This window comes from Pipistrellus kuhlii, unplaced genomic scaffold (assembly GCF_014108245.1).
Source record: "Pipistrellus kuhlii isolate mPipKuh1 unplaced genomic scaffold, mPipKuh1.p scaffold_m20_p_7, whole genome shotgun sequence".
Lineage (NCBI taxonomy): Eukaryota > Metazoa > Chordata > Mammalia > Chiroptera > Vespertilionidae > Pipistrellus > Pipistrellus kuhlii.
This window is the reverse complement of record NW_023425573.1, coordinates 56,411,698-56,434,783: the sequence shown is the minus strand read 5'-3', so window position 1 is coordinate 56,434,783 and position 23,086 is coordinate 56,411,698. Positions and strand designations below refer to the sequence as shown.

Here is a 23,086-nt window from a genome sequence, read left to right as displayed (position 1 = left end):
TATCAGTGAATTCTATGTGACACACTCAAATATGGGAATTGGAGGCAAAGATAATTTTAAAAATCAGATTGAAGATATGAAATGCTTAGAAAACATTTTGTGAAACTTAGACTATAAGGCTTTATTGGTTCTATTTGGAGTTTTGAAACTGCCTTTCCACTAAAGCTCTCTAAACATTTGCATTGTAAAGTTTACAGGTTTCTGTTAGCTTTTTAAATATCAGGTTTTAAGTAAGGTTAATATTTCCACATGACAGATCTAGAAACTGGCCAGTAGGAGGTGGCAAAGCAAAGCTGTGGATCTGACCACCAACCCCCAAAGTTCCTGATCTCAGTGCAAACACTCAAACCCCTGAAGGCAGGCTTTGAAAGTAACTTTCAATTTATGAAGAGAGACAGGTTTCAGCATGTTTTGTGGTGGTTTGGTTTAGAGAGGAATCCAAAATCAAGTGTCCTTGACTCAAATTTCATTTCTCTGAGCCTCTGCCCCCTGCCTGCCTGCTGACCTTAGTACAGAAGCACACACGTCAAGACCTGGGCCTCTGAGGGGACTTAGTCCCTCAGCACCCACATTACAGACAACCCATCCTTTCCATGGGCCTGTGTGTCTTTTTTCCCAATTTTCCAAGAAACGAAATGATTTAGACTACTCTGTTAACTAACTTAACTGAACTTTATCCAATATGATAAGGTCATTAAATACAACTTTTTTACTTCAAAATACTGTTATGTTCAATTATTTCCCCCTAATAAAATAATGAAATAAACTCTTCTGAACACATGAAAATAAATTCTCTGAATGCACAGAGTATGAGTTTGTACCAAAAGAGAAGACAACATTCATTTGCCTTAACTCTTAAAGATATAAATCGACTATAACAAGGATACAAATAAACCTACAAATAAATATATGTTCTTTTTTTTTTTTAAACTCTGGAAAAGACATGTTTTATTTCAGCACAAAATGCATTTGATTGAAACTCAGCATAACCATTGATATGGCAGGTAGAAGAAAATGAAAGAGAGCCACAAAAGAACACTCTTGGTAAAAGACTGCAAAGTAATAAGCTTGTGTTATTGTTGTTGTTCTATGTATTTATTTATCCTCAGAACATGCTAGATAGAAAATAAAGGTAAATTGTCATTTCCTACACATTACAGGTACAAAAAGGTTATGGGATAAAAATGTTCAAGGATGATTATACTCTATAAGTTAGATTATTTCTAAACAAACTGCCCATTATACTCTCAAGATATGGGCAGTTTGTGTAGAAATAATCTTCTAATCTTACACAGACTAATGTAGAGTGAAGAATGCCAGAGGCCTTCCTAAGGCCATGACTGAACATACATTAGTCTCTATTGAAAGTATTCCCACCCAAATGTTTAAATGCCTAGATTTTATCATCATGCACAGGCTTCTAGGTTAAAAGTTGCCCTCTTGTTTTTTTTAACCAAATACCAAAACTACATTAAATTCTTGATTGTGCGATGATAACCTATGTCTATTCTCTTGGTTAATTTTTTTTGCAAAATGAGCCATTTCTTCTTTGTTGGAAGATATTTTTACAACAGACAATATCTTGCTGCTTAAGAAGGCTTCCTAATATCAGGTTAATATCACTTGTTTTGCTTACATATCCCAAGCTTAATGTTTCTATGTGTGCGAAAGAAGGAGCTAAAACTTGTTTTACTTTAGACCTTGAGTATGTGTAATCAAAGGACATAACAGAACTCAGTGGGGTGAGATGTTTACTAATCCAATTACCTATTCTGTACCTTTCAAGAAATAAACTGTCTCAGTGTGTAAATTTGGAGAATTTTATTCCATTGCAGTACACTAAGCTCACTTATTAAGCCACTAGAAATTCTTCAGTCCAAGAGTGATGGCTTAAGCTACTATTTATATTTACTAAAATAAAGTGGTCTGAAAACAGTGAGGCAGCCTCTGAAAATACCCAAATTATAAGCAATGATGTTAACTTTACAAAAATTTGACTCATTAAAAATAACAATAAAAATGTTCCCCTGGTGTCATCAAAATAGATACCATTTAATACCACGTCTAAGTGGTACTAGATAAATCAAATTATTAAGATCTTATCTTCCAGGAACTTGTATCAGACAACATTACCAACCAAGCAAAGAGGAGAGGAAACATTCTTTCCTAAGAATTATATTTTTTGCAAATGCAAAGTGACAACTCACCTTTTCACAGATTAAAAATGGAGTTAGATGACAGAATTCTGATGGAGTAGCTGAAATACTCCTGGGATGGAGCTAGTCCAGAGAAGTTTGGAAATCTATCCAAGACCCACAGGTACAGGTCTAAGAGTATTTATCACAGACACCCTGAGCAGGCCCCGGCGCTGCCCAAGCCATGCCCACGCTACAGGGCCGCCTCTCGCACTGCAGTCTGATAGATGTGCTTCCCGGAGCACAGCTCCACAGAGCATCCACACACAGCTGAGCATCTCCAAGGCCTGATCTGAACACAGTGTTTGTCAAACTTCTGCTTTTTACTTCTCCCCACAGTAAAAAACTAATTTGCCTTACAATCCACCGGAGATATATCTTCAATGTATAACAAATAAAATTTTCCTGGAAAAAAAATACACTTATTACATGTCATGCACTCTAATATATTCTTCTTTATCCTATTCCATTTATTTCTTCTAAAAATCGTGATTCACTGAAATGATCACCCACTAACAGAACTTGACCCATCACTCAAATGTTAACAGAAGCAGTTTCCACAAAATAATACCCTAGTTATGCAGTGTGCTCCTTTCTATTGATTTATGGTTGGGGCATACTAAATTTATTTTGCAGCCCCAAATTGGCCTAAACACTGCCTCAGACTATTCATGGGGTAATAAACTCAGCAAATATTTATTGAGCACCTAGTATGTGCTAACCACTATTTTAGCACTACACATAGCATAGTATGCAATGAAAGGGTACAAATTAGCTGTATTAATCTAGAAACACCCCATTAAAATAAGGAAATAAAACTGCCAATTGGAGTATCGACGCATTTTGAATGTTACTCTAGCATATTCATACACTAGAAATGCTACCAAGCAGGAGACTGACATTCCTTCCTTCCCCCTCTCCAAAGTGCTTTTGTTTTGGGGCCCACCCCTCCCTCCTCTGTGGAGAACAATAGGCACTAAATGCTTCTAACTTATGATGGTTCAACTTGATTTTTTGACTTTGCAATGATGCAAACGCAACACGCGTTCAGTAGAAAGTGTACTTTGAATTTTAACCTTTTCCTCATATGCAGTATGGTGCTCGCTCTGTGATACGGGCAGCTAGCAGCAGGGAGCCCCGGCTTTCGGGCATCCACAAGGGTAAACAACCAGAACTCTGCAGTGTACTGTGTTGCCAGGATTTTTTGATGCTGCATTCAGTAAGTTATGTGAGGCATTCAGCACTATTGTAAAATGGGCTCTGTGTGAGGGCACCTAGTATGATTTTGCCCAACTATGAGCTAATGTAAGTGTTCTGAGCACATTTTAGTAAGCTAGGCTAGGCAGTGATATTCAGTAGGTTCAGTATTAAATGCATTTTGATCTGTGATATTTTCAACTTCCCATGGGTTTATTGGGATGTACTTGTAACCCCATTGTAAGTCGAGGAACATTGTCAGTCCCTAGGATTTCCTGCCTACTTCTGCTACAGGAATGCTAGGAATTTACATCACAAACCATAAGAATAGAGTGATACATTTTTGTAAATACTTATTACCGTGACATTACTAAGGCTTGGGAAAAATAATGTCTTGTTGGAAAATAGAGACTTCTCATAGAGTTATTGTTAACTCAATCATTTAAATACAGACGAGAAAATTGTACTATTTCCATTATATGGAAAGATGGATTATATTTATTGACTCACGAGGGCATGATATCTTCTCTCGTCTCTAGAAACATTCATTTTGAATAGGGATTGCCATTGAAGGTATGTAGTTGAAGTACATTTGCCAAATGATAAAGGTTAAATGGTGAAGGAGTTTCTTCTGTATGACTCATTTCTTGAATTTTATGGACAAAAACCAACATGTGGGCATACCAATTTAGAAAGCGTTTTCTAACATGAAATACTATTTATTCAAAATTGGAGATTAAGATGGTATAATGACATTTTAAAAACAACTTATTGGTCTATTTGGTGTGAGCTTAATTAATGCTCTATTCTGTACACATACAAAGTCATGTACGACATTCATACTTAACACATTGCGGATGAATCACGAGAATTCTCACTTCAGATTACACAGTGTTTTACAAAGTATCATACTTTAAAAAGATATTAGATATTTTAAGAATGTGTAATAAATAACTTCCAAATGCAATGGGTGTTTAATTTTAAAGCGATCCTTAAGCATTTATGTAAAACATTTTTTTGTACTAATTCAATAGAAACTTATCTGGCCACTGGGTAAAGCTAGAAATAAAACTACTGGTCCACAATGTGTTAAGATTCAGCCTTTAAAAAATTTAGCATAATATGAACAATGACTTTTCTCAAAGAATATTGGTGTCACAGAAGATAAATCTAAAGAAGTAGACAGTACCTTTGTTTTGAAAAACATTTTTAATGAGGCAAATAAAACTCAAGAATGAAAATTAGTAATAGGAAAATAGCCTTAAAAATTTCTTCGAAAAATTTTGTTGATGCTATTTCTGTATACACACAGAGAGAGATAAACTATATGTGTGTGCAAAGCATACTATTTATATTTGGAAATCAACCCAACTGGGCAAGTCCTTTCCTCATTATGCTAAACTCACCCTTTGATTGGGAATCGAGGCACATGATCTCACACCAGGAAAATTTATTTGGGTAGCTTTATATGTCTTCTCTCTTCTTCAGAAGCAACAAAGACAAAGAGAAAAACTATACCAGTCCATGGTACTGCTGGCTGGTATGAAATAATCTCTTTTTCCAATTAAAGGACTTCGACTTATTTTTTCCAGGCTCCCAGCTGCCTTTTGATTATTTAACTGCTAACTGGTTAATGAATAGTTTGCTTTTTCAAAAACTCTCTTAACTGTTCATTTTATTAGATTAAGCATGAAACATCTTGGCTGCAAACTAAGTAAAGGTGGATAGCCAGACAGGCAGGAAATAAGGGAGGAAGAGGAAAGAAAAGAGTAAAAAGAAAGAGACAAGGAAATGGGAAAAGGGAAGAAGAAAACCATTGTTTTTCCAAATGCTTCAACAGACAAGGATTTTATGCAGAGCTGTGATGTAGGTTCACCAGAGTGCCTATTCAAGATTACCTAAAGGGTTCAGAAATAAGCAACCTCCAATTTATCTCCAGCTATAAAAATCCAGGGTCCTCTGAATGACCCCAACCCTTAGTGAGTGACCTTAGGAACTGAGTACTTGGTGAGGAGTCTTCCTCTCTAGGGAGACTTTAACTCCCTAGACCACCCGGGAGCCTTCTAAAGTACCTTGGCATCTTCCAGCCACCTCCTTTCCAATATCTCATCTCCTGGCATCGGGAGAGTCAGGTTATTATTTTCTCCACCAATGGGTGGTATTCTCTTTCTCCACATACACACATGCCACACACACACCCATCAAATGGAAGTGATCTGATTTCTAGAAAATCAGTGCAAGTTTTCTAAACCTCTTAAGAGATTAATTCAAGCAAGAAACATTTTCTGAATGCCAACCATGTGTGAGACTGTTAGGTCTTGGAATGCAGAAGAAAATAGGAAGTGGTCCTTGCCTTTAATGGTTTAGAAAGATTATTTCAAATTTCATTACCTGTTGTCTAAGGCACATGTTTAACTGTGGGTGGCAGGGCCAGTGTGTCTGGGAAAGCAGCATATAATATTTTCAGTCATATTTATTTGCTCAAAGATATGTAAGAATCCATTACTCTTCATGCATTTTATTACCTCCTTGTCTTGTTTTTTAATTACTTTCCTTTTACTTAGAAGCCCTTTCTCTCCTTTTCCATTCTCAAATCCCAGATCAAATATTACCACTTGCTTAGTTTTCCCTGACACCTTCAGTTTTACAATTGCCTTCCTGTTATATACCTATTACAGCTCTTAGCCATTACAGTTACACTGGCTATATGAAAAGAACATTAGTTCCTGGTTCATAATAAGCTCTCAACAATGTGTCTTTGAAAGAAGAAACAGAGAGACAGGGAGGGAGGTTTATGTGCTCAAGATTGCTGAACTGAGTACCTACAGGAAAGGGCAGGGTGTTTTGTGGTTTTTATGCCTGGTTTTTGTTTCTGTATAATCATTTCTATCCTTCTGTTCAGAAGAGGATACCTGTTTGTTTGCACTTATTGGCTGAAAATTGAAGAAAGTAAAAAAAAAAAAAAAAAAAAAAAATGGCCTTTCATCCGCATATTACTCTTGAGAAAGTTGTTCTCTTCACCATCATTTTGTTTATAATGTGAAAATACATCCAAAGTAACTACATTTCTGTATTGTCATTCTTCAATAATATTTAGATGGAGACTTTTAGAATAATGTCCCCAAAGAGCTACTTTCTTGAATCTTAAATATAAATGTTTCTCTTGGAAAACAAAGATTAAAAAGAATAACCTCTACGGAAATCCTTCTTCTACAAAGCTTTGTCACTTACATGCTGGGAATATTTTGAAAATGTGCTCTGAATGGTGATCTGTACATTTAAATAAGTAATTATTATTTAGCAAATAAGGGAGAAGACCTTGGAAAGTGATTACCAATAAATAAGAGATTTTAGATGCAAATAAAGCACAGTACCGATTTATGGAAATAGAAGCAAGATTTAAGAGGCAATGAAATGTTTAAGATATTGATTGTTTTATTTACAAATCTGAATTAATATTTAAAGAATTGTATGCCACATGCCTATTTCAGCATTTGATATGCTCAGACCCCACTCTTTGTGAACATACTCATTATTTTATGATAATATTTTATAAATATTTATATACTTTTAAAACAGTGGGCATTTTAAAATCTTATTCTTTAAATGAAACACTGAGAGCTTTAAAAAAGAAAAAGCAGACATGACAGCTGGGAAAAATTACAAAGCTTTGCTATAGGGACATTCTATAAGGAGTATTGGATATGCTGATGTGTTGGATATACTAACTCCTATTGCCACATCACCACTGCTAACTACATATACTAATGCCAGTAGTAATGATGATGATAACTCCTTTATTTTGTATAGATTTTTACATATCACAAGCCTTTCATGTCCCTATTTTTGATTCTCATAACAATCATGCCAATGATGGAATTTTTTCCTAAGAAAAAATTCAAAGATAGGAAAGTATCATATGTATTAAGATGTTCATCCTTTTGTTATACATAATAATGAAAAAATCAAAATGCCAAAATGTATCAGAATGTTTTACATAAGATGGTCAATCTATATGTTACATGATTTAAAATATTAATACAAAGTCTATATTATCATAAAGGAAAAATTCTTGTGTTATTTCGCTAGAAAACAGATGATAAAATAGTATTTGTGCCATTATAACTATGGAAATATTTTTATGTGTTTGGACAAGGTCTCCATGGTTACTTGGTCAAATGTAAAATGTCTTATGATGGCATAGTACAGCAGTAAGTTTTTGAACTATTTTAGGTTTTCAGTGACAGTGGTATTGTTTATTATACTATAATATATAAATGTTTATGTTTTAATAAGAAATTAAATGCATATGCTTGTAATAATAAATTTTGCCAAATGCATGTATCACATAAAACAATGCATCTCCTTAGGGAAAAATCTTTTATGAAAAAATGATTACAGGTTGCTTTTCAACAGATGTGATTCTCACTCTCCTCACCCACCCCATGTGCATCGGGATCTCCAGGGGTGATTTGAAAAAATGCTTCTGCTCAGGCTGAGTGTGCCCCAGAGATGGGTTTTGAACTGTTCTGGAATAGGGCCCAAGGCATTGCTTTTTCTTTTCCTTTTTTTTCTTTTCTTTTTTTTTTTTTTCTTTTTTCTTCCTTTCCCTCCCCTCCCCTCCCTCCCCTCCCCTTTCCTCCCTCCCCTCCCTTTTTCTCTTTTCTCTTTTCTCTTTTCTCTTTTCTCTTTTCTCTTCTTTTCTTTTCTTTTCAAGTTATCCAGGTAATTCTATGGTGCAGCTTGGATTGAAAACAAGCAACCAAATTTTATATTTTTAAATTTTAAATTTCCTGAATTTTCATCTCTTGCATAAGACTTTCAAGATTAAAAATGCTGTTTGAGTGAAGACTTGACTGACTTAAGGAATAATGAGTGCAAAGTACCTGTATGCTATCAAAGATTTAAAAAATAATAAAATGTAAGGTTAGTAAGAATGAGCACTACCATGCACTGTTTATAGAAATGGAAATTGAATGTATATTGATCAACTTTGCTGGAGGGCAGTTTGACAAGAAGTATTCAAAGCTTTAAACATATGTAAACTCTTCTGTTCCTGGAATTCCACTTTCAAGACTTTATCTTTAGAAAGTAATTTAGTATATTGACAAAGATGAATTAAAACTTTTAGTGCTGCTTGCCATGTAAAAAAAATTGTAAACAATCAAAATATCACAGCTGTATGTTGATTAAATTGTGGTATATCCATACATGATATTAGTAAAATAATTCTATAGTTAAAAGAGTTAACATGGAAAGATAGTTACAATATGTTGATAAATGAAAAAAGTACTGATAGTATGATACCATTTTTGTTAAAATATGTAGCACATGTATATATGTATACATATGTGTGTATACAAATACAGATGGGTAAAGTCCAAAAAACTATACATTAATATATTAAAATAGTTATAAGTATTTTTTATTTTGTTTTATACGCTCATGCATATTCTACTTTGTTTTTTTTACTAAAAGCAAGTACCAGTATTACAAATAAACAGAAACTTTTTTAAAAGGAAAACTATTTTTTTTTTAAATGAAGGCTTGTTGCTTCTATCTAACCCAAGCGAATTAACTGCTACAGAAATTCCCCCATCTCCGCTCTGTCCAGCTGTGAAAAACAAGCTATTTCTTAGTAACCTAAACTTCTCCAACAAATTTACTTTTCAAAGGAAACTTGTGTCATTAACAGGTGGGGTATCATCTCTGGTCACAGTTTCTCTGGTTAAAATCCCTAAAGGTGACAGCTAATGAGTCAGCTGAAATGCATCTTCAATGCGTTGTCATGGGGTTGCCTTCCTTCACACCCACCAGTAACCGTGGCCTTTCTGTTCTGTGTTGTGTGCATCCCAGGCGGCTCGGGACCCTCCTCCTCCATCGCCATCGCCGGCGCCAGCCACCCGGCCATCACCAAGACCACCTCTGTCCTGCAGGACGGCGTCATCGTCACCACGGCGGCCGGCGCCCCGCTGCAGGGCCCGCTGCCCGTGGCCAGCGACTTCCCCTTCGCCGGCCAGGAGCACGCACTGCATTTTCCACCCAACAGCACTTCCAACAGCCATCCTCCACACCCCCTGAACCCCAGCCTCCTCAGCCCTCTGCCTCTCTCTTTGCCAGTGAACCAGCAGCATCTCCTAAGCCAGAACCTATTCCATATCCTCCAGCCTTCGGCGGGAGAAGGCAAGTCTGAGACCAACCTCCACCCCCTAGGTTTCCTCACCCCCAATGTAAGCGCTGCTCTAGCTCTCCTCTCCGGGGACGATGGGCAGGGCCTGCAGCCCGTCCACCTCCAGCTCCTAGCGGCCCTGCTTCAGAACCAAGCCCACGCGGCTGCCGTGCTCCCCCTGCCACCTTTCAACCTGACCATCTCAGATCTCCTTCCGCAGCCACACACCCCTGTGCCCTCCTTAGCACAGATGGCAGCCCCGCCAGACCACTTGCCAAGCAATCAGCCAGACAGCAGCCGGGCTGAGGCCCTTTTAACCAGCCCCCCGGGGAACCCTGTGCCCAGCTTTGCAGGCAGTGATGCTCCTTCCAACCCCCTGCTCCTCCCAGCTGTCCCTGGGGCCTCGGGATTAATGGCCTTGAACCCCCAGCTGCTGGGAGGTGTCCTGAACTCGGCATCGGCCCACACCGCTAACCATCCAGAGGTTTCCATAGCAACCTCCTCCCAGGCCACCACTACCACAACCACTGCATCATCAGCAGTGGCAGCACTGACTGTCTCAACACTTGGTGGGACAGCAGTGGTGTCAATGGCAGAAACATTGCTGAATATATCTAATAGTGCTGGGAACACACCTGGTCCAGCTAAACTCAACAGTAACTCTGTGGTGCCACAGCTACTTAACCCTCTACTGGGGACAGGTCTGCTTGGTAAGTTCAAATTTTTTTTTCACAAATTTTTTTTTTTTACAAACGAAACGTTTTTCTAATTCTAATTTCTCATTTTTAAAGACTCCATTTTGTCACACTATTTTTAAAAAAATGTTTTTGTTCTGTCACAGCTTGCTTCAGGAACTAAATATGATAACACCCACACACCACCATCGTTATACAAACATGAAAATGACTTTTTTCTTCTCGCCTATCCTAGCAAATACTAAATGCCAATTTAATCTGCTTTCTCTTATCTTCTAATTCTGATGCCACCTAACGCTAACCTACCCGTCATCCTCTTAAGCCAAGTAGAGTCTTATTATTCAAATAATAAGGCACAGGTACATCTTAAAGATAACTTTTACTTGGATTCTAGTTGGTGTGGCATCACAGGGTTAGTATGAGCAGCTGCACCGTGGATGGAAACAGTCTCAGGAAATGTTTTTGTTTTGTTTTGTTTTTTTCAGATGACCCCTCAATAAACAGAATTAAAAACATTCAAAGTTAAAAATGTATCCAAGTTCAAGGAAATAGCCCCGATAGCTGTTGCTAGATTTCCTCGGACAGTATTATTCTTTAAAAGTTTTGTGGCTTAAAAACAAATTCTTCATGTAAATTATAAGGTCACGAAAATGTTAGATAATAACATTTAGATAATAACAAGTTCAAAAATATAAGATAATATAAAGTACAGAGATGGTTTCCATAAAATCTGGTAGCATCGGCAAATATACTTAATATTATTAAGGGCATGTTCAATGTATGCAAAAAAAATATATGTTTCCAGACCTATGGGCACCATTATAATATAATTTAATTAGTTTTATTTGTCATTGAACTCAATGCAGTTAAGTAATCTAAAAAAGCATACTAGATTTATATATTTCTGGTTACAGAATAATTCCTATGACATCATCTTCAAAATAACTTCAGTGTAATTTCAAATCAAGTCTATTTTGAATTTTGAATATAAATTTAGTTATTAGCTAATCTTATCTAATTACATAATATTTTTAAATGATTATGACAATGATTTCTTTTTGTATTGTTCACTTTCTTTACAATTTTAATTTTAGTTGACCAACCTTTTACTTAAAAACATGATGATTGTGACTAGAGAACTAAACTTTGTAAACAAGGCCTGATCAGATCCACTTATTTTAATCATCTGATCAGATTCTTATGATTGCTAAAACAGGTTAGGACTAATTTCTACCTTGAATTGTAGGTGCTTTAATAAAAAATAGTTTCAAAGAATTTTTAACACTGAAGCTCAATGTAAGGACTAGCTAAAGGATAGAGAAAGACTCATCTCTCATGACATAAACCAAAAAACTAATTATGAGAAATAAAATTAAATAGTAAAATACTCTTTCCTTACCACTTAGTGAGACTTTGAAGAGAAAAAGAGAAAAAAATATTTATCATGTAAGTCTAGTTTTTAGTTTTTGTTTCAGGAATCGTTGGGTACAAAGACAGGCATAGGATTGCCAAAGAATCACTTTGACTTAACATTTTATGTTTTCCAAACTATAGGTGACATGTCCTCAATAAACAATACTTTGAATAATCATCAACTGACTCATCTACAGTCGCTGTTAAACAACAATCAGATGTTTCCTCCAAATCAGCAGCAGCAGCAGATTCTCCAGGGCTACCCAAGCCTCCAGGCATTCCCAGGACAGCCCACAGTGCCCTGCCCAGCTAACAATAACCCTATGGCTTGTCTGTTTCAGAACTTTCAGGTACTCTCCTTCCCTGGGTTACTTTAGTAGAAACCAATGTCTACGTTTTTGTTTTTTTTTAAACACTTAATTTGGGCAGAGACAAAAGAAGGAAGTTACTAGTATATGCCCTTCCACCTCTATTGCTGTCATTTCTCTATAATGAATATTGTTAAACATCCTAGTCTTTGGGTGAAGGCTATTTTATTTTGTCTGAAGCATCTCACTGGTCCTCTTAGAGCTATTAGTAAAAGCTGATCTTGGTACCCTCTTACACCCTTTTGAGGGTTTAATCCCTTTGCTCTCATAATTAAAATCCATATCCTTAACATGCCTGCCTTGCCTGCCTCACTCTCAGCCCCAGCTCTCTCCACTCTCTCCCTGGCTTCAGCCACTTGGTCGTCTTCTTAGTTAGATAAACTGAATAACTTCCTGATGGATTTAGGAGCTAGATAGAAAGAGTAACACTAAGTAAGTATAAGGTGAAAACATAGGATGTTTTTATTATTTGGGGGGTAGGAAAGGCTCTTTTAGAAGACACAAAACAAAGTAGTAAAAAAAAAGTAACAAAATTGAATACATAAACCTTTAAAATCTGTATGATTAAGTGTATTCTAAACAAAGTGAAAGACAAGTGATAACCTGGAAGAAAATTTTGCATAACTATAGCAAATATCTGATATCTGTAATATAAAAAGAGCTTCTAAATATTATAAAAATAAAGATAATTAATTAGAAAAATGAGCAATAGATGTGAACAGTCAATTCACAGAAAATAAAAATTATTAATAAACATGAAAAGAATAATCAGTTATATATTAATAACATGCTGACAGTGGTGTGGGATAATGATATATATTGTTATAAATCATATATATTGTTGGTCTGATTAGATGCTGACACAGTCCTTTTGGAGAGTAACTTTGGTTTATTAGATTTTTAAATACACATGACCTTTGACACAAAAATTTAACTTCTATGTGTCTAGGTTAAAGAAGTCTTTGATGTGAACCAAAAGGCACAATTCAGAATGTTCATTATAATTGCTTAAACATCCATCAGTAGGAACATGGTTAAATATAGTATGGTAGATCCATCTATCTAGTTTAAAAAATTAGCTAGACTTGCCAAGCTGGTGTGGCTCAGTGGTTGAGCAGTGACCTATGAACCAGAAAGTCACATTTCGATTCCTAGTTACAGTTCAATTCCTGCTCAGGTTGCAGGCTCAGTCCCCAGTGTGTAGCATGCAGAAGGCAGCCAATCAATGATTCTCTCTCATCATTGATGTTTCTCTCTCTCTCTCCCTCTCCCTCTCTCTTTGAAATCAATACAAATATATTTTTAAAAATTAGCTAGACTTATATATAATCTGATATGTTAAGGTCCACAAGATTGCAAGACTCCAATACTATAGCATTGCAGAAGAAAAGTAAAATATAATACCATTTATATGAAAGGTAGAAAGAAGGAAAGGAGGGAGGAAAGAAGAAAGATTAGATATCCACCTACACACTTGAATGTATTAAAAATATGTGTCTGCAAGGATGCTCTCCAGCACTGATTACTATAGTACTTCTTCTTTTTTTTTTTTAATATATTTTATTGATTTTTTACAAAGAGGAAAGGAGAGGGACAGAAAGTCAAAAACATCGATGAGAGAGAAACATCGATCAGACGCCTCCTACACACCCCCTACCAGGGATGTGCCTGCAACCAGAGTACATGCCCTTGACTGGAATCGAACCCAGGTCCCTTGAGTCCGCAGGCCGACGCTCTATCCATTGAGGCAAACCCGTTTTGGCATGATTACTATAGTACTTCTAAGAAAGGAAATTGGATTGCAGTAGGATAGCAAAGTACAGATTTGGGTGGGGCATAATGATAAAGAAAACTTTTGCCTTTTTGGACAATGTAAAAGTATTCATTTACATTTTAAGTAATAAAATACTTTAGAAAGAAAGAGGAAGTGTTCAACCATGTCACCAAGAGAACAAGCGGGTGAAGCTTGCAGAGAAGCCATTAGATTCAGCAGTGAGCGCGTCACCAAGGACTTGATGGGATGCAGTTTGGGTGGAGTAGTGGGAGCATGAGCCAGATTGCAATGGATGAAAGGATGAAAACAGTTGGGAATTAAAGAGTGTAGATGAAGAACTTTAAAAAACTGAGCGATAAAGAGCATACGACAAACAGGGTAATGTCCCAAGGCAGGCATAGGTTGAGTGCAAACTTTGTAATATGAACGCCATGCACATAGTGGTATGCTAAAGAAAAGAAACCAAAAAGAAGAAGAGATGATAATTACCAGAGGGAAAGGGTGGGGGTTGGGAGGTTAGAAGAGAATAGATAAAGGGGGGATAGATGACTTGGAGTGGTGAATACACAATACAATATACAGATGGTATATTTTAGAATGGTACATATGAAATATAAGTAATTTTATTAATCATTAAATTTATTTTTTTTAATGTGGAAAAGAGAACATAAAGAGGATAAGGGATAATAGGTAAGGCAAGATCCCTGAGGAGGAAGTAGGATCCAAAGCACAAGTGGAGAACTTGCTCTCAAAGGGCAGAAGGGGCCCCTCTGACCCTGGGAAGCAGGACAGGATTTGGGACAAAGTTGCACAGAAGTATGTGCCGCCAGAAGCCAGGGAGGAGCAGAGTATAAGAATTGTGAGAATTCTTAGCCTATGAACTCCATTTTCTGTGTTAAGTAAGGCCATCTACTAAGAATGATGCCAGAGACAGTACAGCAACCAGCTTGTGGAAGTGGGTAAAATCTGAATAGTGATGAAGCATCACAGACTCAGCACCCTCGCTATAGCTAGATGAGGCAGTTGAATTGATTAAGGACTGGGATTTTGTCTGGTAGGTGTAGACCCCGGGAAAGTGGCAAGAGAGTCATTGATGTGCTGGTGCTCCCAGATTCTGGGTTAGTGGGGAAGGATGGGAAGACCGGAAGGGAGTGATCCAGGGCGTGGGGGTGACATCCCAAGTATCAAAGATCTGGAGCAGCGATCCTTAGATGGGGTTGGTGAAGTTAGAGGGAACTCAGTGACTTTTCCCAAACTGCACCCATCCTTCTTGTCCTAAGCATTAATATTCTTCCCTGTGGCATTCCCTCCCTTCACCTCTTCCCAACTGAGAATCACTTCTATAAGGAGCCATTGTCACTGGTGACAGCACAGGGGTGTCACTCAGCTGATGCCTGGTAAGGTTGAAAATTAGACTTTAAAATTTTAGTGGTGTATTAGAAATATCTTGTTGTGTGTATTTTTGTTTTGTTTTGTTTTGTTTTATCCTCTGTTGTATTTCACTTAATTCAGTAGAAATCATTTTCAAAATCTGGTTCCCTTTGTAATTTGAACAGTGTTGGTGACTGGCTCGCTTCTCTCTTTGAATCCCAATTTGCAAAACCTATAATGATACTAAATACTTGAAGTCATCATCTGAAAACATATTTGTCCAATAGCCTCAACTTTAATTTTTCTAGAGGATGTTTAGTAATAATGATTAAAAATAAATCTGCTGAACGATTTTAACCGAAGAAAGAGTACCCAAATATAATCAAAACTAAGCTTTTCTATACAGAGTAACTTTTTAATTTCATTTTTGAGTCATTTTTCTTCCCCATTATATGTATTTGTCTTCTGGTAGATCTTTGAGGTCTTTAAATTTATTTATCTCTCTCTTACTGCTTCCTGTTCTATTTCTTTAAGGTGAGAATGCAGGAAGATGCAGCTCTCCTAAACAAAAGAATAAGCACTCAGCCAGGGCTCACAGCACTTCCTGAGAATCCGAACACTACACTTCCACCTTTCCAAGATACAGCTTGTGAGCTACAACCAAGGATTGACCCATCTCTTGGTCAGCAGGTGAAGGACGGCCTGGTTGTGGGGGGCCAAGGTGATCCTTCCGTAGATGCCATCTATAAGGCCGTTGTTGATGCTGCCAGCAAAGGAATGCAGGTTGTCATCACCACAGCAGTCAACAGTACAACTCAGATCAGCCCCATTCCAGCTCTGAGTGCCATGAGTGCCTTCACTGCTTCGATTGGTGACCCGTTAAGTCTCCCTAGTGCTGTCAGTGCAGTCATTCATGGACGGAACATGGGCAGTGTCGATCACGATGGTAGGCTGAGGAATGCAAGAGGGCCTCGGCTGCCCAGAAATCCAGACCATGGGAAAAACGCACACGAGGGAGATGGGTTTGAATATTTCAAGTCAGCAAGTTGCCACACATCCAAAAAACAGTGGGATGGGGAGCAGAGCCCTGGAGGGGAGCGGAACAGGTGGAAGTGCGAGGAGTTTTTAGATCATCCAGGCCATATTCACAGTAGTCCTTGTCATGAAAGGCCCAACAATGTCTCTACACTGCCATTTCTGCCTGGGGAGCAGCACCCAATACTGTTACCACCAAGAAACTGTCAGGGAGATAAAATTCTGGAGGATAATTTCAGGTATAATAACTACAAAAGAACTATGATGAGTTTCAAGGAGAGACTAGAGAACACTGTGGAGAGATGTGCACACATCAACGGGAACAGACCTCGGCAGGGTCGTGGCTTCGGGGAGCTGCTGAGCACCACAAAGCAAGACTTGATCCTGGGGGAGCAGTCACCAAGCTCCTCCAATAGCTTGGAAGGTTCTTTGGTCAAAGACTACATCCATTACAATGGAGACTTCAATGCCAAAAGCATGAACGGGTGTGTGCCTAGCCCTTCAGACGCTAAAAGCATTAGTAGCGAAGAGGACCTTCGGAATCCAGACTCCCCCTCTTCAAACGAGCTGATACATTATAGGCCAAGGACGTTCAATGTTGGCGACTTGGTCTGGGGCCAAATCAAAGGACTGACTTCCTGGCCTGGAAAATTAGTAAGAGAAGACGACGTCCACAATTTATGCCAACAAAGCCCTGAGGACAGGAAGGTATACCAATATTTATCCATTGTCCACTACTAGCCTTTATTCAGATATCAGTTATTATTTGTTGTTATTATCACTTTGGATACTTTGGATTTGAAATTAGGATTCTTCATGACTCATTGGGGTTTCACAACCTTCTGGAGCATAAGGTGAAGAGGGGAAGGTTAGTGGCACTGAAATGTCCCATCGCCAAGGGGTGAGTTGTAAAGCATCTGTAGAGTCCACCAAGGCTCAGAGTGGTTCTAGCCTGGGCACCAGATGGCCAGAATTTAACTCTGCCTTTCTTGCCTGCATCTGTCCTAATTCTTCATCCCCCATGCAGAAGATGAAGGCAAGTGGCAGTGAGTAGGGCAAAGTCTGGTAGCCTCTGGAGTCCAGGAGTGTGGCAGAGGGAAGAGTCCTTCCAGGCCACAGGAAGTGCCAGGGGGCAGCATCCCCTCCGTGTGCTTACACGTGACCCTTGGAGCCTGGGAGAGGGTAAAATCAGGGTGGGTTGCAGCCATTTCTGGAAGCAGCAGGTAATATCTGAAGTCAGAATGGTGTCTCCTTTCAGGAAAAGTCCTGGGCCTCTATAGCATATGGAAATGTTTAGCCCCGTAATCTGGTTCTACTTAACACAATCTGATCATATAAATTAAAGGAAAACTTCTCCGTGAAACTACCATTCAATTTAGAAGAAATTAGTAGGGGTCTTCTGGGCTTCCCCCACCCCCGCCCCACCGTTGGTGGAAGTGACTCAGTAGGCAAGAAATAGGCAAGTCTATAAAGTAGATAGAAAAATCTACATCTGACCAGGAGGAGATAATAATGTATGTTTCTCACATATAGTGAAGAAACATAATTTTTCATCTCCTTGGGAAATAGAAATTACTCTTCCAGGTATAGGTATTATTCTGATAAAGAGCATATTGTATAAAGCTTTGTCAACTCTGAGCAAACCTCCACTGGCACTTAGGTTTAATGGCAGGAAACCAAAGGCATTTTTGCCAGCACAATAAAAGGATTGTCTTTCTGCAAATGACCGGGAGGTCCCGAAACCCGTTGCTTATACGCCTAATATATACTTGTCAGGATACACTCTGGCCATAATGTTTCTGTGTTTGATAAGAAAATGAATTCCATACTCCTAGTCACAAAACATTTTGCTCTCTAATCTCTCCGAGAACAGACAAACAATCGTTAGGTTGATAAACCTAAATGTTTTTGACAGTTTATTACAAAATAATTAGAAACAGCAAAATTGGGCTCTTATGATACAAATGGAACTGCTGCAAATACTAGATGTAGACATTGAACTGTTTTAGAATGTCTGTGCACATGAAACCAAGTCCCTTTTAATGTGTGATTTTACAAAAGCTTAACGAAAGGAAGGATGATGGCTTCCCTTTCCTGGAAACCTTCTTCCTGTCCCGAACGCCTCGTCTGCACAGCTCCCACGTACCCTGGAGAACAAAGGCATGTGCTTCTAACACATTTCCCAGCAAACAACGCTCCTGACCTTCCCATTAGTCTGTGTCAGCGAACCCCTAAGATTGAGTTCCTTGCTGATATTCAGGGAGGTAGACTAAAAAAAAAAGTCGTTATCTAAGAGTCCAAGAAACATTTATTTTCCTTCATTTAAGTAAGCACCTGGTTTTCATTCACTATAAAATAATGTTTCAAAAACCCAGATTCTTCATTCTTGCTTGTAAGCAATAAGAAAATTCTTAATTGGGAGAATAAAATTGTTTCTGTAAATGCAAATATCCCCCCTCCCACGGGCTGACATTGTAACTTCGCATTCTCAAATCGTTGACATCCAGATACACTACAAATATTTTTAGTAATTCAGAAAAATAATTTAAAGTAGAAATGTAGAGGTATTGAATAAAAAAAATGAAAAGCATGTAATGAAATATTAATAGCACATGAAATATTTAGCTGTCATTAAAAAGCAAGGTATCACAGCCTTGAATACTCTAGGGCACTTAGTATTTTTCAAACCCTCGATTCTTTTCAGGGCCTTCGTCACTTTTTCACAAACTGAAAACAACAAAGTACTACTTCACAAAGAATCTTTTTTCTCCTATAGTTCACAAAACAAAGGAAGGGCTTCCTCTTACTTTAACGGTGCCCAGCTAGCCACACAGTGTCCCCAGTAAAAGCACCATTTCAAACCCAGGTCTGTCTGACTTCAAGCCCAGTGACCTTGGCCTGCTGCCTTCGTGACCCCGGTGCATCCAAAAAAGATCAAACTGTGTTTAATATCTGTGTGAGACAAAGCACAATCTATTCTAAAAGATTCCCATTAAAACATTTTCTAAATTTGTACTGTGATTCGAGTGAACAAAGTATGAAGATTATTTACGTAGAGCCCCTTAGTCCTCGGTGTATGAAGTCTTGTACATTAATAACCAGACTTCCGCTTTTAAAAAAGGGAAGTGGTGCATCAGGGCTCCCTCCATACACCTTGGCAACGCCTGACGTGTTAATAATGTCGAAAGAGGCTGACTCCATAGACAACTGGTTTATTATACTAGTAGTAAGATCTTATTAATTCAACCTCACTAATGCAGAAGGGACCTTTTTTCCTAGTGTTTATCTTTGTAGCGTCTCGGAGAAAGTTGCCGGACAACTTTCTTACACATTATCCTTTTAAACCTTTTTAGCCTCTCAGTTTTTCATACCATTCCTATGTCTAACAAAGTAAATTAATCCAAGTCCCTGTCAGATCCCACCAGATAAAATCTATGTTAATTCAAGTTTGAGAATAGATTTATTATCTTATCTCCCCCCCCCCCCCCCCCCACATCCCACAAACCTATCATTTATTTATTTTCTGTTGCAGTCTTTGTTCTGAGCTGGACACTTCGGATTCTTTTTGAAAGTAGGCAAAGCAGAAACAATAGATAATTGATTGACAAGATTGCAAGTTACTAGTTCAGAGCAAACCAGGCACCTCTGGTGTTTGTTGGTTGTATGTGCGGTTTCTGTGCTGAGTGGTCAGTGCTGATTGGAGCACTTTTGTCTTTGGGGGCTGACATCTCCAGAGCCATTTGTCCATAAGTCGATGCTTTAGCCAGCTATTTGTCACGATAGTAAATGATCTGTCCAGTTTATTATTTTAGAAAGGCACTTTCAGTCTTTGGTGGGGGTATGACATGTAGCAGAATTACGAATAAGCCATCAGAAATGTTCTGCAGTTTCTGAGATTACTTCCTAAGAGGTATAATTTCTAAACATTAACACTGTGTGAATACGGTCTACAGAGAACTAGAGAGAGAGCAAGGTGTGGCAGGGAAGGCGTGGGCTTTGGGCATTCTGACGTGAGCTTCATCCCAGCTCTGCCAGTTACCAAGATGGTCCTGGATAGGTATGTTAATCTCAAATGGGGATATTAATTCCTATTTAGGATGATGTTTTAAGAGTTGAAACACAAAAGAGGCTCAGCAAAAATGAACCTTCTCATCCATATTCTGTATGCACGATAACCTGATTATTTTGGTTCTCACCATTATAGAACTGTGGCCATCTGACCTTCGTTAGTGTTCATCTAGGCATTATCTAGGAATGCAGGGTTTACTATCCCTGAATACAGGATGATGATAAAAGGAGTATAAGGAATATAGTTAATGAGTTAAATAGTTTATGACTTTTTAATAAACCTCAGCACATCAGACATATTGGCATTTCTAATTATAAATTAATATTAGCTGCTCATTTCAAGTAGGAGTTGACTTGGAAGCATTTCAAAGCTCTCCATTTGTTGAGTGAACTTGAAAGTCCCCTCATCCTCAGATTTTCTAAAAACCATCAACTCAGACTTTCTTCCTCTACCTTCTTCACACACACACACACACACCCCCACACACACACAAACTCAACAACATGATGTAGATTTTTAAAAGTCTGTGAAAAGTTGGACTGAATCACCCCTCCAGTACTGTACCAGTGTTCAATGAAGGGTCTTCAGAGCCTTATTGTGCATTCAGGAAGTGGTATTGCCTTACTAATACTTTTTTTTCTTTAGTTAGCAGTTTGTCATGAAGCATGTTCTGGAAGATACATACAATTTTTCAAAAGAAATGCGAGTTTCTCTAAACTCTGAATGCGTCATAGTTTGAGGTTCAGTGGCTAAGGGTAAGACTTCATTGCAGTGCTCAAGTACAAGGTCATGGCCAGCGAGGCACTGCCAGTTCTTGGCAATGGATCAGAGAATTCTTGGAAAGGAAAAGGATTTCCATTGGGGCCACACCTACGTGCTATAATGTGCAAACAGGTGAAGCCTATGCAACAGGTATCTTTGAGTGCTCATTTCAGCACGTTACAAAAACACGTTTCAGCACGTTTTCAAAAACAAATTTTGGCATTCTCATCTTTGATCTTACATTAGCCTGAAAAGGGATGATTCTCTTTTTCTTTTTTAATGATTGGAAAATAAAATTCTTTTTTTTTTTTCTAAGTAGATCATTTTTACTCTTTGAACACTGCTCCGCTGGTCTTCACATTTTATTGCTCTAGTATCCACTATGCATTTTGACTTGAGCCCAATTTAGGAAAGGATTTCTTTCTAAATTGGCACCAACATGTTTCTTTCTGATGAGACATTTGCTGTTGATTGACAAGCAGGGACGTCTCTTGATTATCCGGGAAAGTTCTCCCTTCCAGTGCGGCACCACCTGGGCAAATGGAGACAGGTCTGTGAAAGCAGTGGGCAGGGTGCCCCTTCTCCAGACTCACACTTGGATTTTTCCACACTGTTGTATTTGGCAAGTAGAGATAAGAAGAGTTCTTTATATAGTCGTTCAAAGCAGACAAAACATATCATTATTAAAACTCATAAGAAAATTGATTTGGGACAGCACACTTCTGCATGTCAGTTCAGCGTCACATGCACACGTTTGACAGAGTAGAGCAAAACCAGAGACAGCTTGCATCGTATTTGGGGGATGTAGAACTTAAGAAACTGAGCCTGGGGACTGGATTTGGGAGGTGTGCCGTCCTGTGATGTTTAAACATTTTATTTTCAAGACCATTCTTCCTGTGCTTGCTTTTCAGTGTGAGCTGGTTGTATTGTTTGGTGCTATCATCTTCTTTGAAATTGTCCTTTGTATATCCCCTTTACTTCGTTTCTTAGCATCTGTTGGAAATGAACCCTTTCCTCTGTACAGAATCCATATTGATAGTATTTGAGCTACATTTTGGCTGGCAGGGCAGCAGGGGCAATCAGTGCTCTGTATCAACAGAATATTCTTGAAAAGGAAGCAAAATAGTTTTTGAAAAGTCATAAGTACAGTAAGATCCAGGCTAAGAAAGTCAGTGCTCAATCAAAACTTGAGAGATAATATAATACAAATAAAGAACTAGATGAGACCAGAAAATGGGAATGTTAGGAAAAAAGACTAAACTAAGTCAAACATTTAGATAAGACTGTAAGCTTTGCACTGGTGGATTGTGGGATATTGTGGACTTTTTCTTTCAGGCAGCATCTAAGAAGGGAAGGAGGCCTGCCTCCATTCACAGATACTGAGCTAACCCAGAATTCTCGAGCTGGCAGTGCAGTTTTAACGTAGATGGTAGCAAATGCAATCTCAGATCTCAGGCAAATATGTGCTTCTGTTACCTGAGCTTTTCAACAGTGTTTCTTCGGATTTACAAATTTATCCAAATCATATTATGTGTTTATGTGTTGTGAGTCATTCTGAAATTTGTTGTCTCATTTTAGATTTACTCTAGTCCTACAGTGTAGTTCTCTAGTACTCAAAGATACCACTTTACAAAGTGAGGAGGGCAAGCACGCGCACACACACACACACACACCCCTCAGCTAGTGTTACTAACACAGTAATAATGTGGATTTGATTAGTTCATTGGAAAAAAATGAATTCACCTTAGTGATATTTCCATGAGTTCTATTGGAAAATTAAGTTCATCCTTTCTGTCACGGGTGAGTTAACATTTTATCCCAAATTACTTATTTACCATTAATTACCATTCTTTCAAAAATGTTGACATATTGCACTTAAGTTAGCAAGACTTTTTCAGCTTGAAGATTTAAAAAAAAAAAATACTTACTATTTAATATTTGATAACTAGAATCCCGGTGCATGAATTTGTGCACAGGTGGGATCCCTTGGCCTAGCCTGTGATTGGGGCCAGTCAGGGACATCTAGCCCAGTCCTGAT

General features: G+C 38.2%; 1 protein-coding gene across 4 annotated transcripts in view; it reads left to right on the top strand.

The window, feature by feature from the left end:
• MBD5 (methyl-CpG binding domain protein 5) overlaps positions 1–23,086 on the top strand; it is a 352,400-nt gene that overhangs the window by 313,646 nt on the left and 15,668 nt on the right. For 2 of the 4 annotated variants that reach the window (XR_004984879.2, XM_036421211.2), the window contains exons 8-10: positions 9,249–10,271; positions 11,811–12,019; positions 15,717–16,925. Coding sequence is in view for 3 of the 4 variants with exons in the window: in XM_036421211.2 (XP_036277104.1) it covers positions 9,249–10,271; positions 11,811–12,019; positions 15,717–16,925 (2,441 nt within the window). In the remaining variant the exon portion in view is untranslated. The remainder of the gene's footprint in view (positions 1–9,248; positions 10,272–11,810; positions 12,020–15,716; positions 16,926–23,086) is intronic. The other 2 variants (XM_036421216.2, XM_045575288.1) reach the window with 1 other exon arrangement.